Source organism: Rhipicephalus sanguineus, chromosome 5, assembly GCF_013339695.2.
Source record: "Rhipicephalus sanguineus isolate Rsan-2018 chromosome 5, BIME_Rsan_1.4, whole genome shotgun sequence".
Lineage (NCBI taxonomy): Eukaryota > Metazoa > Arthropoda > Arachnida > Ixodida > Ixodidae > Rhipicephalus > Rhipicephalus sanguineus.
The window spans coordinates 14,328,837-14,346,455 of record NC_051180.1 but is presented as its reverse complement, the minus strand read 5'-3'; the positions used below and the strand labels follow the sequence as shown (position 1 = coordinate 14,346,455).

General features: G+C 45.3%; 1 protein-coding gene across 1 annotated transcript; it reads right to left on the bottom strand.

Moving 5' to 3' along the window:
• Positions 1-5,975: 5,975 nt before the first annotated feature.
• LOC119393266 (uncharacterized) lies at positions 5,976-16,522 on the bottom strand. The gene is made up of 2 exons (XM_037660198.2): positions 16,299-16,522; positions 5,976-7,414 (listed from the first exon to the last, which is right to left on the bottom strand). Exon 2 carries the CDS (start codon positions 7,345-7,347, stop codon positions 6,553-6,555), a length of 795 nt encoding a protein of 264 aa, XP_037516126.1. The 5' UTR covers positions 7,348-7,414; positions 16,299-16,522; the 3' UTR covers positions 5,976-6,552.
• Positions 16,523-17,619: the final 1,097 nt, after the last annotated feature.

Below are 17,619 nucleotides of genomic sequence, written 5' to 3'. Positions count from 1 at the left end.
GCCTCGTAAGAAATGAATACACGGTGTCGTTCTGGTGGACGAAGTGCACTTTACGGTGCGGTGATGTGGATATAATATGTAACTTTCGTTAATGTATTCCTCCGGGGTCGAGCAATGCTTCAATATAGCTTGCTTAATCATAGGAATACAAACGTAATGTTTATTAGATTGCTATAAAAGCGGAGCCAAAACTGGAACTACCGACGTTAATATGACATGACGCCTGTATGACATGACGCTCCCATGCAAATTTTGGTCTACACCAAGTTAAGGACGCAATCATGAGAGCACCCAGACGTAGGCGGCTAGATAGATAGATAGATAGATAGATACGTAGATAGAAACGCTCAAAGTGCCAGAGGTTCGCTAAGAAATGCTTCGCATTTAAAATATCGCCAACTTGCATTAAGCCCTTGCTTACGTCTGCGCAAGCAGGCTGAACCCTGGGCTTTTAGAAGCACCTATGAACAAACTCTGGTTTTCAATCACTGTGTTACTATATTTCTGTAACCATAGATACAATTCAATCGATGAAACCCTACACCGCATAGCAGGAAATGCGTTACTAAACTGTATTTGTGATTGATTTTTGATACGTTAAGAGTAGGGGTGTGCGAATAGTGAATTTTACAACCTAATCGAATACGAGTCGAATAGTGATGACATCGAATCGAATACGAATAGAAATCGAATACTGCTCGAATAGTTTTCGAATAGTAAGTCAACAATCTTCAAAGTAGCCCTACACTGGTAAAGTAACAATTTTCAAAAAAAGCCCAAAAATTCCACAACACTGTCTTTGAAACACCTATTCACAAGCTTTAACAAAGGAACATTACGATTACTTTTAACCCACAAAAAATACCACGATTATTAAACTGAAGCGAGCTCGTATACAGGAGCAACTGGAGCCTTCGAAATAGTTTGTAACTGCGGGATGAAATATAGGAGTGACTACAGTATTCAAGGTGGTCAAAAGCTTTTAAATAAAAGTGATCCATGAATAATAAGCAATTTTTATGAGTTAACATCATCATGAATGTCATGGCGAAGATAGCGAATTTATGACACTGTCGCTTATGCGACACTGGAGTATAGGCAAGAGCGCCTTCATCCTATGATCAATATAGCGTCGATAGTCCCGTAAGTACATGGGCTGCATGCATCTGGGTAACTCGATGATGAAAACAAGAAAAGTTACCCCTCGCTCTTCCAACGTCTCGTTCCTTCGAGCATTTTTCTTCGCTGCAGATTATTCGAAAAATATTCGAAAAATATTCGAAAAATATTCGGTATTTCGAATACGCACTATTCGATTCGAATATAGCTCTATTCGATTCGTTATTCGAAGGTTTCGAATATTCGCACAGCCCTGGTTAAGAGCTTTGTTTTTCTCTTGATTTCGCCCCCGTGAGCTAGGATTTTTTTTCTTTTGTTGAACGTGCTTTTTTGTATGTGTATATACTGTATTCACTATCGCCCTGTTTCTGCTCTCGGATTTTGTGGAGAGGAGCCCTAGCTTCCGCTATGCGGCCTTTATCCCACCACTTTACGCACATGATGTACATTACGTAGTACACGCGTGGTGAATAAACTTGAGTCATTACAGAAATAGCGCGCCCTCCTTTCCCCCCCCCCCTCCCCCATTTCTACAACCATTAAAGAATATGCGACGTACATTAGCACCTTCACAACCCAACATTATTCGAGAGTGCCGCAGGCATTTGAGGCCCATAACATGTCATAAGATATTATACTTTGGAAGGAAATGGCGCATAATTATTTCCGGGTATTATTTTTAGCGCAAGCTGTGGGAGTTCTTTAAGTACAAATACTATTTCTGTTTCTTCGCGACGTGATTTATGGAGAAGCAGTTTAGCGTGCGATCTAAACTAAGTGACAGTTACAGTCGAAGACGACTGCTTGGTTTTGTCTAGGACCGCATAAGTACGTCAATTCGACTAGCTGTTTCTTTCTTCAATAGTTAGTTTCGTAATATCTTTGCTCTTAGCCCTCCTAGATTAAAGGTTTCCCCTGAAGCCCCGTGGCCTGCTCGGCATCGCAATGCGGAATAGTTATTTCACTCAAAATGCACACAAGTCTTAGAGCATATGATTCTCATAATTGCTTCCATTGACCTGCGCGATACGGGGCCCCTGATTACCGTTATGCCGACGCTGTCCTCTTGATGAACAGTACTTGGCCAAAATTTGTGGAAAAGAAGAAATACGGGAAGGAGGGGAAGAACGGAGCCTTCGTGCGGCCAAACGGCCTTTCGCTTGACTTCTTTTCATTTTAAGGATATGTAAAGAGAAGATATAAATTCATTCGGTCATTCATTATTCAAAAGTGAAATGGAAAGCAGTCAGGGTTGCCAGGTTTAGCTACTTTGCACCATCTCGGCTACTTTTTTAGGCCGGTGGCGGCAGAAAAAAAGTCTTGGCTACTTTTTGGCTACTTTCTTGTTCCCTCGATTTGAACCAAGTTGTCAGTTCATGGTGACGTTGCAGCCGCTGAGTTCGAGTATGCGGTGCCAAGACATGGCAGCCAAAGCGTGTTTGCAGCTACACAAATGGAATTTCGCACTTGCATTACACAAAAGAACCGGCTTTTTTATACGTGGCTGGAACTCGGGGAAAGCTATTGCATGGCGCCTCATTTCGCAGCCCACCTATTGCTGAACGCGACTTTAAAGCGTAATTCGGGGTGAACAGAACAACCGAAACGGTGCTCCGCATCCATGGCGCTCTGCACTTATAGACGTAGAAATCGAGTATCCGACGAACTGCTTGTGTCACCTTAGGTATGGACTACGACTCGGGAATATTAACTGCTCAGACTTCGTCATCACAGAAGAAATGATTGCGAAAGTAACAACAATTTATGCTTCAACCTCGGCAGTTGTGATTTTTAGCTCACTCATGCCGTACTCATTTTTATTGTCGCCACAAGGCTCTTACTTTTAGTCTTTTTTTTTACAGCGAAAGTTGTTATCACATCACAACGGCAGTGGGGTAATTGTCCACCGCCGCCGCCGCCGGTGTCCGTAAAGGCCCGAACACACGTACGCGTTGCAGCGGGTCAACGCGTGACTTTTTGACGCGGTGTCGCGCCCTCTCCCTATGGAGAGGGAGGGCGCGCAGCTTCGCGTAGCCGCGCGCCCTCTCTCCCCATAGGGAGAGCTCGCGGCGCCGCGTCATAAAGTCACGCGTTGACGCGCTGCAACGCGTACGTGTGTTCGGGCCTTAACCACTATGTGTCCGTCCTACTGGACCGACATCAATTTTAAAATTCCTTGACCACTGTCAAGGGTTCCCCCCTAGATAACCACTCAGGTACAAACTCCTGCGTTTTCTGCAATTCCACAAATTTCGACATGCACTCTCGAGAGTATGCAAGGCCCTCGGCCACGGCTCTGGTGACAGTGATGGTGTTTGGGGCCCTCATATATATTACAGCGAAAGCTGTTATGAGATCACAACAAAAGCTTATTTTGGCGCCGTAGTTGTCCGCTGCCGCCGCCGCTGCCCGTACTCGCTCTCGCACGAAATAGGAAAAACTGTAGAAAAAATTTCTAGGAACGATTGGTTTTGAAGCCGGGCCCCCTGCATGGCAGTCGCGTATTCTACCACAGGGCCACGCCTGTGCTCGAAACCGTTCTCGCAAAAATGCCCCATACAGGTGTCTTGTCGGGCAAGCAATCGCGTTAACATATGTGATATAGCGTCGTAGAAGAGTAAAATAACAACCAGGCGTCACACAATGCAAACTAATGATGATGATGATGTTCCTGGGATGATTGGCACCTATACCCACTCAGGGCCAAGAGTCGGGCGGATCATATAGTCTGAAATTTTTAAGTGCTAATATACGTTACAGTGTCAATTAGAATGAAGGGTTATTTTTTAATGAATTTCAGTTTTAGATTAGACCGTGCTGCATAACCTCCCAAATGACCAAAATGATTATGTCATTATGACAATTTAAAAATTATTAGCGGTAGATGTGTAGCGCAACGAGTGACCGGGTCGTTGATTGCTTCCAACCCATTACAAAAGGCTCAGCCATAATTCTTCATCGTCGTCAGCCACATAACAAACAAAGTGCACGTAATGCCTTACAGATGTGAAGCGGGTACCACGCTTCTCCACAGAATGACGAATAATGGCATAGTGCGTGCTTCGCTACTTCATGAAAGTTACGATGATTTATGGCGTAGTGGGTACCTCACCTGAGTACTTGTACTAGTTGCCCCAAGAGAGTCGACAACGGGCTCTAGAAAGGCCGCTGTTCCAGCTTTCGCTGTGACTGTGCTGCGTGTTCCGCGCAGGCCTGGCGATTTTTTTTTTCTAAGACACGAAAGCCGCGTGAAGAGATTTTTGCACTAGTGAAAGAAACATAGTCATCGTGCACGAAGTGATTGCTAAAGTCAACAATCTATGCTGATTCTAATTTTAAAATTTTTATGCTTTACTGATTTACATTTTCACCAAAAGGCTCTTGCACTTAGTCATTTGAATAAAAACGTCCCTGTTCTCAACAAGCGTGGCTACTTTTGGATATTTTTACTGCCCTTGGCTCATGTTGCCTACATTTTTGGCTAGTTTTTCCCGATTGTCGGGCTCCTTTTTGTCTTTTCGACCTGGCAACCCTGAAAGCAGTCGGAGCTGAATTTCTCAGTCGGGCCCATTCTATTGTTCAAGCACAACCCGCATTACAATTACTGAAGCCTTCAGCAATACTCATACAAGTACACTGATCAAAGAGCGCGTTGATCGACAATCTTTCCACATGGTCGTTATAACACAGTCGTTAGAAAACAGGAAGGCATTCGTATGATCGCACACTTGGTCTCATTGGCTCCGCTGAGATCTGGGTTGCCAGAGGCCTTTCACGAACTGAGAAGACAAATTTATTCTCATTCTGAGGATTTCGCTACATAGAGCAAGCCCGGTACGACTGCTCTATTCATTGATATGCACCAAACTTCTGCGAGAATTCATTTTGCAAAGCCGCGCGGCCGATATATATGAAAAAACCGGCATGCTGTGACAGGTATAGTACTACACTAATAAATGACATCGAAAATTACATGTCAGCGTGGGAGAAAAAAATAGTGCCCGAGAGCTAAGCAATTTCCTGGTTTCTATAGCACCGAAATACGATCATATGTACTCCCCGAAGGAGTCCACCTCGTATTGTTAACCCCTCCGCTAGTATATAGCCGGAAGGTTCGCGCTTCTCTGGAATCGATATTCGCTTGCTCTGCCCGATCTCAAGAGAAGTTGAATGCTTCCTGTAAAGGAAACCAATTTTCCAACTGAATAGAATTTCTTTCTGCTTGGTGCACGCGTTTTTGTGAGAAATAGGCGCCCGCACTAGTGCACCCAAGTGCCAATGCATGCCCATCCTGAATCAAACCTACTTGAATACAGCGCCCTCGACCCTGTCGCAGTTGGCGTCGACGTATTTCTTTACCCTTTGTCTTGTCTACATAGCTGTTTCCTGTCGCGAACGTGAAGCACAACAAATCAAACAAAGGACTGACGTCACCGGTTTTGTTTTCTTTTTTTGTCCTTTCTACATTCCTTATGCAAAAAACAACACGACTGCTAGAGTGCCTAAGAAAGCTTGCACTCCGAAACGTTCTTATATTTATTAGTTTTGTTTATCTTTTGTTAAAACCCCCGGTCCTGTTTATATTGACCGGTTACTAAACAGGTGTGTACGATTTGCTTTACGGTTTGCTCTTATCTCTTAGTGTCGTGATGGTGGTTAGCCCAGTATTCGTAATTTTTCACAGCGGTAGTTGCTATGGGTACACTCCTGCCGTGTTAGTATATATCAAGTGTTGATTTTTTATTTTATTCTGTATGTGCCCTTCTCATCTGTAATGTGCGAACTATGGGGATAATATAAAATAAATAAGTAAATAAATAAATCTTCATCTCGTCAGTCACCTGAGAGTCTATACTACAGCGGAGAAGAAAACAACGCCTGCAAAGTGCGGTCAGCTGATACGCCTAACTTGACACTGTCACGCTATGACTGGCTGACAGCACACCCCTTAAATGTGGCGGTTCGACAAGGACACAAGAGCTATACGACACTCTAAAAAAAGCTATAACGCCACAGTTATGACCCGAACTGAGGGGCAAACGGGACAGGATGCAGTTAAAGGAAACTGTGCGTACACATGACACTCGAACATTGCCTGTTACGCGGCACGTTGCCAAGACACGCTTCGAGTAGCGTTCTTAAATAGCCTGTTCACTAGCATATCCTGTGGATATATCGTGTGAGGCAATCAAACTTCGCGGGAAAGCAAGAACAAGTTCGATTAAAGAACACGGAACAATTGTGCATGCACCGACAAAAATTATATTTTCCAGCAGACCCGTTCGCTCACAATTTGCTGCGCACTTAACAGCGTATGTGTTTTTTTTTCCTTAATTTGCTAGCTGCGAGGCAACGGACATCGACCTAACTTAACTAGCTGTCCCAAAGTGTTGACCACTTGTTTATCTTGCAGACGTCAAATGCAGTTCGCTGTTACTCGTACCACTTTCTTGACCGAGATCTGGTTGTGACAGGTTTCGAATCGCTCTGCACCGTGCCGCATGATTTGCACGCCGTGCACGTGGGACAGCGAGGTGACGGTGATGGGCCACGAGACAACGTCCGCTGCGGCGAGGACGACCGTCGCGAACACAGTCGTTTAGAGGTGGGTACCTTTTTCACGTAGACCGGCGATTCACGTGGACCGGCGTCCGGTACGTGGACCGACTTCACGTAGGCCGGCTCCCGGTACGGCGCACGTCTTCGACGCATCAGTTCCTCCAGGCATTCAGGGCAAGTATCAGGCTCGAGCGGCGCCTCGGATTCGCTGGTTTCGAACGCCACGGCCTTGTCGTACCAGTCTCGGTCCTCCACAACTTCCACCACGTTGGGCACCTTCTGGCGAGCCGATTTCGAGCGTCGCAGCTGCGACGAAGGCTTCACTTCTTCGAGATACACGTTTTTACCCTGGGGCACGAGACGCAAGATCTGCGGCTCGTTTGCGCCTACCACTGTGCCGTACCTGGCGTCTTCTGAGGAGGCCTGCTGCAGGCGGCGTTGCGGCAGGCAACTGTCGCACTGCAGGCCACCGGGGAAGGTCATCCCGGACACGGGTTGCAGGACGCGACCGGGCTGCAGTGACGAAGGAGCCATTCGGTACACCGACTTCCTCGAACGCCCGGAGTAGCCCTCGACGGGCACGCACTTTATGCCACCGACAGCCTCTTGCATTTTGACTTGTGCTGGATCCAAGTAGTAGACTGAGCCTGGTCTCACTGCGGTACCCATGGCGATGGTGCTTGTACCGGTTCGCTGCCGAGGCTTCGCCTTATCTTCGCCTCAAGGACGTTCAGCCCTGCGGCAGAAAATTTAGAATGACGGGGATGCCGTGTGGGGCGCAATTTTGCGACGATCCTTCGACGATCGTCGTCCAAAAGCCGAATAGGCGAGCGCTGGCGTCGATGCGTCAACCGCCCTAAGCGCCCCTCAGAATGTGCGCACGTTATAGGCTGCTTGCTCGTGCGATGAATGCCGCGATGACTGACTGTCGTGTGAACGGGCTGCCGTGAGGAAGAAGAGAATTAAAACAAAAAGCCAGCGGTGTATATTTCCCAATTTTTCGCTCGGTTTGACGGTGCTATAATAGCAACTGAATTTTGTATTAGAATTTTACTTTGTCAGGTAGAGAGTCGTCTTGTCTGGCTTGTTGCATACGCTTGGCGTTTCGTGCAAGATGTTAATTGGTGTTTGCCGCCCGTGCATTCCTTTCTTTGTTTTTAGTGGACCAGTGTTGAGTAGTGGGGTTTGCCCAATTTATGTGGCACACATTCCTGCACATGAACAAACAAACGGACGATTGCCCACTTCACCGCCACGGCCGCCGTAGTCGGGAATCAAACCCGCGTCCTCCAGCTTAGCGCAATATCTTATCAACCGCCAACTGATTCCGGTCGGCCAGGGGTTGTGCCTTACGTAATTCTACTCTGAAATTCTGCGAGCACAGAGGGATAGCTTCGACTGCCACGCCGACACGTTTTCTCGTCGAACAGCACTACCTAACGGCGCACAGATTGTTTGGACCACTAATGGCTCTATAGCACAATGCCTGCAGGTCAATGACCCCACACACTGGTAAAGTAATGGCTCTATGTATATACGGCCTAATGTACCCTGTAAATGAGCTTCCCGTGAGTGAAATCCGCCTTCGACAATGCGTTCGGCATTTAGGGAATATACGCGTATCATGTGGCAACGTATAACCAGTGCATTAGCAAGGTTCAGTGTTCCTGCAACGCACTTGGAAAGCAGCAGATCTGTTTTGTGCTCATATGTTTAATCTCTGAATGAATACTTCACTCCAAGAAATTCGGGCTTGAACACCATACAACGCTTTTATACCTCTTCTGCACAACGGCGTGTTACACATAAGAAATCAATACGTTCATGTTTTCATTCCGCAGCTTCATTAATATGGTCACCGTTGCTAAATATGTTCTGCGCGCATCTTTTTTTAACATGATACGAAAATTTATGCTCACGAGAGATGCGCACATAACTTCGGTTTGCAGGGCAGTTCTGCGGAATCCCGCAAGGTGGCGGAAGGGTTAAGAAAAGGAAAATAAACAACCACCTGTTTGTAACACGAAGCCACAAGGAAATCCATACGGATTTCCGTATGGATTTCAGTATGGAAATCCGTATGGATTTCCTTGTGGCTTCGTGCTACAATCAGGTGGTTGTCTATTTTCCCTTTCTTACAACTTTGGTTTATTCATTTTTCAGGGATTCCACCTTCTTACATACATGATCTATGATTGATTGATTGATTGATTGATTGATTGATTGATTGATTGATTGATTGATTGATTGATTGATTGATTGATTGATTGATTGATTGATTGATTGATTGATTGCGTTTGTCTCGAGATGTATACACTACATGGCACAACTTCGAAGGAGTGTGTCACGACATACGGACATCTCCGTTGAAATACGCGCGTCGTCACAAACGACTGTTCTGACCAAGCGTGGGCTCCTTCTTCACGCTTTACAACGTTATACATATGGCGGGAGACTTCGTGTGCTTTTATTTCCTCATCCTACAATTACTGATTGTGCACGAACATGCCGTGGCGAGCCTATTCAAGCGTGCGGAAATCACACTCGAGAAACTGCAGGGTTTAACTACCGCCTTCAGCTGCAGACCGAGACTATATATAGATAGTAACCCAGGTGGGACTGCTTAGGCAGCAAGAGAGACTTTGCCGACGAACATCGCTCCTAATGGGGCTCCCTGGTAATCCTTTTCGTAAGCATCCACTGACTCGGAGGAACGCAATTAGCGCTTCCTCAATAAATCTGGCTTCTTGCCGAGAGGAAATACAGAAAACAGCGACAACGGTGGCTTTGGGGATTCGCTAGAAGACGCGATGTCTAGACTCGGAGTGTACAGTACAATTACCGGCGCCGGCCATCGCTAACAATCGTCTCAATCAGGGCATGCCCGTATAGCAAGCGGTGGATTTCTTGCAAACAGTACAACTGTAAGCAGAGAGAATGCACCCGCCTAGAAGGATGCCCGGCGCTTTCTCGTTATCATTAGCGCTCGTTACCTAAGTGTATTCGTTAGAAGCTATGTCTGCACTACCAGTGATAAAGCGCAATTGAGAAACAAAACAACGTAGTCGTTATATTTCGCGCTGTAATTATGACGAAGCACGTCATGTCCTCACGTGGCACTATAGCCGTGCCTGCATTTACTCTCACAAGGCACGTTACAAACACCTGAAAGAGCAGCGTACGTTATGGAATGTGATAACGCGTCGTTGTTCGCATGTTTAGCCAGAAGCATCGCGCATCAGTCTCATTATAACAGGCGGCTCATGGCGCCTCGTGCTATAAGTCTTGTAGAACTCTTGTAGAACTATAAGTCTTCCCCACCAAACGTATTTGCCTTTGCGCGCTTTCCGAACCCTGAAAAGCGCAGTAGCAAAGCTTGCTCAGACAGAAGCTTTCTCTTTCATTGAAATTTCGGAGGTTGTATGTCGTCACAAGTGATGGTTCTGTTCGGGTCACGTGACTCTCCCGCATGTGACTACGACTGGCAGTTTCGTGGCTGCGCTACTTATGGTACAGAAACACGCTGCGCCCGTTCATATTAAATAAGGAAAGAAAAAAAATTCGGCAGATCCCACGCACTGTGGGAATCGATGTAATGCGAAGCAGCGGGCAAAGAGCTGCATACATCGCCTTTTTTGTCTTTGAGCCAAATGAAATCATTCATGCCATGGCATCTAGTTCACCATATATCGCATGTTTGCCATGCACGCATGCATGCACTATCTAGTGTACACCCTGCCAATGAAACGCATATTCTGGTATATAAATGCATCACCTGTCGTTTATGTTCATCACGCACTCGTGTCATGCCATACCAATTTTGGTATATATCACGTTAACAAAACGGCCGGAAGCGCACCATGGCAGTGGCATGTAAATCATGCCGTACATGACATGCGTAATATGATTCGCATGTTAAGACCTCTCATTTATGTTCGTCATACAGTCACATCGCGCAATACCAATTTTGGTGTATATCAAAGGAGCGAAATGGCCGCGAGTGCACCATGAGTTGAGCATGTAAATCATGCCATACATGACATGCATATTATGGTTTTTCATGTTACCACCTGTCACTAATGTTCATCATACAGTTACATCGCGCAATACCAGTTCTGGTGTATATCAAGCTATCGAAACGGCCGCGAATGCACCATGAGCGTGGCATGTAAGGCATGACATACATGGCATGCATGTCATGGTTTTCATGTTACCACCTGTTATTCATGTTCTTCATACAGACACATCGCACAATACCAATTTTGGTGCATATCAATCGAGCGAAACGGCCATGAGTGCGCCATGAGCGTGGGATGTAAACCATGTCGTACATTTCATGCATGTCATGATTTTCATGTTACCACCTTTCATTTACGTTCGTCATACAGTCGCGTCGCGCAATGCAAATTTTGCTGTGTATCAAGCCAGCGAAACGGCCGCGAATGCATCATGAGCGTGGCAATTAAATCATGACATACATGACATGCATGTCATGGTTTTCATCTTACCAACTGTTATTCATGTTGTTCATACATTCACGTCGCGCAATACCAATTTTGGTGTATATCAATCTACTGAAACGACCGCTAGCGCATCACGAGCGTGGCATGTAAATCAGGTCGTACATGACTTGCATGTCATGATTTTCATGTTACCACGTCTCACTTATGTTCGTCACACAGTCGTGTCGCGCAATACCAATTTTGGTGTATATCATGCAAGCGAAACAGACGCGAATGCACCATGAGCGTGGCATGTAAATCATGACATACATGTCATGGATGTCATGGTTTTCATGCTACCACCTGTTATTCATGTTCTTCATACAGTCACGTCGCACAATACCAATTTTGGTGTATATCAATCTAGCGAAACGGCCGCGAGTGCGCCATGAGCGTGGCATATAAGGCATGACATACATGGCATGCATGTCATCGTTTTCATGTTACCAGCTGTTATTCATGTTCTTCATACAGACACATCGCGCAATACCAATTTTGGTGCATATCAATCGAGCGAAACGGCCACGAGTGCGCCATGAGCGTGGCATGTAAACCATGTCGTACATTTCATGCATGTCATGATTTTCATGTTACCACCTTTCATTTGCGTTCGTCATACAGTCGCGTCGCGCAATGCCAATTTTGGTGTTATCAAGCCAGCGAAACGGCCGCGAATGCATCATGAGCGTGTCAATTAAATCATGACATACATGGCATGCATGTCATGGTTTTCATCTTACCAACTGTTATTCATGTTCTTCATACATTCACGTCGCGCAGTACCAATTTTGGTGTATATCAATCTACTGAAACGGCCGCTAGCGCATCATGAGCGTGGCATGTAAATCAAGTCGTACATGACTTGCATGGCATGATTTTCATGTTACCACGTCTCACTTACGTTCGCCACACAGTCGTGTCGCGCAATACCAATTTTGGTGTATATCATGCAAGCGAAACAGACGCGAATGCACCATGAGCGTGGCATGTAAATCATGACATACATGTCATGGATGTCATGGTTTTCATGCTACCACCTGTTATTCATGTTCTTCATACAGTCACGTCGCACAATACCAATTTTGGTGTATATTAATCTGGCTAAACGGCCGCGAGTGCGCCATGAGCGTGGCATGTAAATCATGTCATACATGACATGCATATCATTCATGTTACCACGTGTCAGTTATGTTCGTCATACAGAAATGTCTCGCCCATACCAGTTTTCGTATGTATCCCTTCATTTAAACGGCCGCGAACGCCCCGAGACCATGTCATGTAAATCATGCTGCACATGACATGCGCGTCATGATTTGCATGTTAGGACCTGTCATTATGTTCGTCATGAACTCTTGTCACGTCGTACCAATTTTGGTATATATGAAATTAACGGAAAGGCCGCAAGAGCCCAAAGGCCGTGGAATGTAAATTATGCTGTTCATGACATGCGTGTCATGATTTTCATTATATGACCTGTCATTTATGTTCGTAATAAGGCCATGTTATGACACACCAATTTTGGTATACATCCGATTAACGAAACGGCCAGGGAGCCCAAAGGCCGTGAAATGTAAATCATGCTGCTCATGACATGTGTGTCATGATTTTCATGATATGATCAGTCATTTATGTTCGTAATAAGGTCATGTTATGACACACCAATTTTGGTATACATCCGATTAACGAAACGGCCAGGAGAGCACAAAGTCGTAGGCGGCTAGATAGATAGATAGATAGATAGATAGATAGATAGATAGATAGATAGATAGATAGATAGATAGATAGATAGATAGATAGATAGATAGATAGATAGATAGATAGATAGATAGACAGACAGACAGACAGACAGACAGACAGACAGACAGACAGACAGACAGACAGACAGACAGACAGACAGACAGACAGACAGACAGACAGATAGATAGATAGATAGATAGATAGATAGATAGATAGATAGATAGATAGATAGATAGATAGATAGATAGATAGATAGATAGATAGATAGATAGATAGATAGATAGATAGATAGATAGATAGATAGATAGATAGATAGATAGATAGATAGATAGATAGATAGATACGCTCAAAGTCGCAGAAGTTCGCTAAGAAATGCTTCGCATTTAAAATTACACCAAGAACCATTTGTCGATGCTTGCCACAGCCAGTGCGTATAGCGTTATCGTTGATGAAGGGCTTTGTAAAGTATTTATCTGTATCCACATTCGATTGAACGACGACTCGATAACACTCCGCTTTAGTTGTTAAAACGAGCTGGCGTGCATGCACGAAATTCCTCATGATACCATCAGCGTTGTGAAAAATGCGCCCAGTGTCTGAACGCGCTAGCTTGCACGCGGTACATTCTCATAGACGTTGTACTCCGCCTGATAAGCCACGCGCCTGTGGCATAGTGGATAAGGGCATCGGGATTGAGTTTTATAACTCAGAGTTCACATCTAGCGCTCGCAACCACCATGCTTATGCGATGTAGTTATGCGCTATGTTGACGTCACTACGCGTGTTTGTGACGTCATTGATCTGGTCATGTAGGAGTTAGATGCCCTGATGGTCAGTCGGTTCAAATGGCAGAGATGTTAAATAAATACTCGAAAGGGTGCATCTTTTATCAAACTGCGCTGCCCTTGTCTCCCTCACTTCTTTGTTAGTGTCCCCTCCTGCCACGCAGTTTGATCAAAGAAATACTGTATGCATCTAAAAAAATGTCTCCGCCGGCGATACGCGATTATACACGCGTAATTTCCGAACGTGAACAGGCCCTGGATTAATAGAAGCCTGCAAAATTTCAGCATATATTGAGCGACTTCACGTGGGAAAAAAGAAATATTGCTATTGCTGACATTGTTTCGTCGTTCCCACAAGTCTGCCAAAAACATATTTTAGTAGACTTAATCTCATGGACTACGTATTAGTTGGACTTGCACCGCTGTGTTTCTTTCAACACGCCTTGATCACAAGACTATGCATTTTCCGCGGTCGGGTATTAAATGAAACATAATAATAATTGTTGGGGTTTAACGTCCCGAAACAACGATGTGATTATGGGGGACGCCGTAGTGGAGGGCTCCGGAAATTTCAACCGCCTGGGGTTCTGCACGTAAATCCAAGAACACAGGCCTCTAGCAGTTCGCCTCCATCGAAATGTGGCCACCGCGGCCGGGATTCGAACCTGTGGCCTTCGGGTCAGCAGTCAAGCACCATAACCACTAGACCACCGCAGCGGGTCTAGAATACTTTAACAAGGTAGTTGCAATTACTAACTTTATGGTAGCAACTATCTGTCATAACATTGCTTTTATGCCTATGTAGTAAAGCACAGGTAGTAATGATAGTTTGGCTTTAAAACCTAAAAAATATGTAATGAATGTTACTAATGGGGCTTACGAAATGGTAATAGCCATTACTAACGCTTTTATGTTGCCCCATTCAATCCCCCATTGCACACAATAGACATATCCACCAGCAACAACATTACGACACAGCTCAGTGTAATTATGCACATAGAGTTATGAATGAGAAAAGCACTGATACTTAACAACAAGGTTGTTACGCGACAAGTACTTCATGAGCGACTCCGAGAGCATTTATAGCCGTACCTTATTGTAAGGGAGCACAACTGGTACCGGTGAACACGCATGTATTAGGATTAGTAATTAAAATTATAAACCTATATTTAATAGCCTACAACATGACTATGTTGACTATATGGTTATAATCATGGCTATATGATTATGGCGACAGACTAAATAAGTGACCATACTGAAACAAGCAATATGTTATGTCTTTTTTTCGATAATATCGCCACAACAAGGCATGATATAGAACGGTCAAGACGACGTAGTAATCTTATACTGACATATAGCTTCAATGCACTCGAACGAGTCCACTTGCAAGTGAATAGATAGTTAAAAGCTAGTAAAGGCTCGTCAGATGAGCAACTAAAAGTTTTCGCTGACTTTTTTAGAAGAGCGTATGATCTCAGGGGCTGGACCACACGCACTTCCAGTGGATGGCGACTGTGAAGGACGATTGTGTGCGTTGTGACATGTGTCCGTGTGTGTGTGCAGCGCCTGTTATTTCGTGATTGCGTTCTTTTCTTTCGTTATTGCTACACGGGTTAGCCTACCTTGAGTTTCAAAACAGACCGTCGTAAAATAATAAGACGTAGTGCAAAGAAAACTGGACACAGGGAATGATCACAGGACGGGCCCTGTCCTTTGTTTTCTTCCCTTTGTCCCCCTCTGTCCAGTTTTCTTCGCGCTACGTTTATTATGAGCTTATACCAGCTCGCCCAGTACACCACATCACTTCAGTTCTTCGCAAAATAAGACACCGTTCCATTGACCCGCCACGGTGGTCTAGTGATTATAGCGCTCGACTGCTGACCCAAAAGTCGCGGGATCGAATCCCGGCCGCGGCGGCCGCATTTACGATGGAGGTGAAAGTGCTTGAGGCCCCTGTACTTAGATTTAGGCGCACGTTAAAGAACCCCAGGTGGACGATATTTCCGGAGCACTCCACTACGGCGTCCCTCATAATCATATGGTGGTTTTGGGACGTTAAATCCCAAAAATTATTATTGAGATACCGTTCCATTTCCTTACAGTAAAAATGCAAAAAAAAAAAACTAAAGGTGATAGCGCACTGACGAATTTTATTGCGCGTAGGCACCAGCGCTTTTTCGTTAAAGGACAAAAAAAGTCATCTGCGTTTTGATACGCTTCGCGCGATGACGATCCTGACCTCATCACATTGTACGTACTATATGTATACGATGCACGACGCGGAAATAATTGAAAATTCGAACTAATGCGCAACGTCTCCTCACAGCATTCAGTCGCCTCGCCTTCGAAAGCGGCGTTGCAGGTCCTGCGTCTACAAGCGCACAAGTGGATATAATTGTTGTTCAAACAGCACACAGGGGTACGTGCCCGTGAAACTCGGAGGTCCTCACGCTTAAGAAAGAGAGGAAGGTGTTAAAAAAAGAGAGTAATTTCGGTTGGGTACGTATTTAGAATGCCGACAACAGACCAAAATAATGTGCTCTCACCGAAACTGAGGCACCGTGTTTATAACAGATAAAATACTTTCAAAACTCACACAAACGGGAGACCCGCTGTGGCGAACCGTTCATTGTAGCAACCAGCGGATCCATAAGCAAACTCGAACGGAAATGGCCATGGGTGTCCGAGCAGCACGTTTCGAAAATGCGGTTCAATAGAGCGGTCTGTTTAATGATCCAAGCGATGCATCGCAACGCAGCCGTACACCTTCCAGCGTTATACGGGAAGCAGCTCTCAAAACTTTCAAGATGAAATCACGATTATTCATCGTGCATGCAGGCCTCGGTAACCACTGGCCGCTCGTGATAAATGACCGCGCTGACAGGCATTATCTGTGCATTTCTGACGCCGTTGCAGCTGGCAATATAAAAAGGTGGAAGGAAACCGCGCTGAATCACGCGCAGGAGCAAAAGGTTTCGTTTTTTGCGTTTTAACGCGATAGCGTTAAAGAGCTCGTTGCGCAGAAATTCCGGTGTCGTCGTCCTTGGTTGTGAGCAAAAAATCGTCATCTTGTCCGTTACCAAAAAATCGATAATAATAATTGTTGGGGTTTAATGTCCCAAAACCAAGATATGATTATGAGATGCCGTAGTGGAGGGCTCCGGAAATTTCGACCACCTGGGGTTCTTTAAAGCGGTATTCACACGGGGACAAATTCTCGGGGGATAAACGAAGAATAAAAACAGCGCTAAACACGGGACGAGAAGAGGACACATACACGGCGCTGAACTAACAACCAATGTTTATTGCAAAAACAAGTGCAATATATAGGACACATGTATCTGCGCGGAAACACGAAACCTAAGCCAAAGTGCACATACATGTGATAAAGGCCAAACGGCAAACATTATCAAGAACCTGTCAAATCAGTGGACCCCAGATATCTAATTTCACAGCCATGAAGCGAAATTGAGGGTACGCTAACACAAGAAACATCGTGCTGTTCAATTTGAAAGGCTTCGCTAATCTCGCGTTCGCGCTGCTTGTCATAGCGCCCCATGACCACACACTTATCAAGAAGCGGCGGACAACCACAATTTTTACAGTGGTCAGCCAGGTGGCTGGGGACAGAGCCTTTCAGAGAGTAAGCGTGCTCCCTCAGCCGATCATTTATGCATCGGCCTGCTTGGCCGATGTAACAGCGTCCACAAGTGAATGGTATCTTATACACAATAGCTGAAACACATTCAACATAGCGCGTAGCGGGTTTCTTAGTGCATGCCTGTTTCTTAGCTCCATCACTGTTAACCCTGCGGCACAGCCCAGCCAGCTTGCGCTGGGCTGTGAAGTCTCGCGAGACTTCACAGCCCAGCGTAGGCGAGACTTCTCGCTGGGCGAGAAGTCTCGTAGCTGCTTAC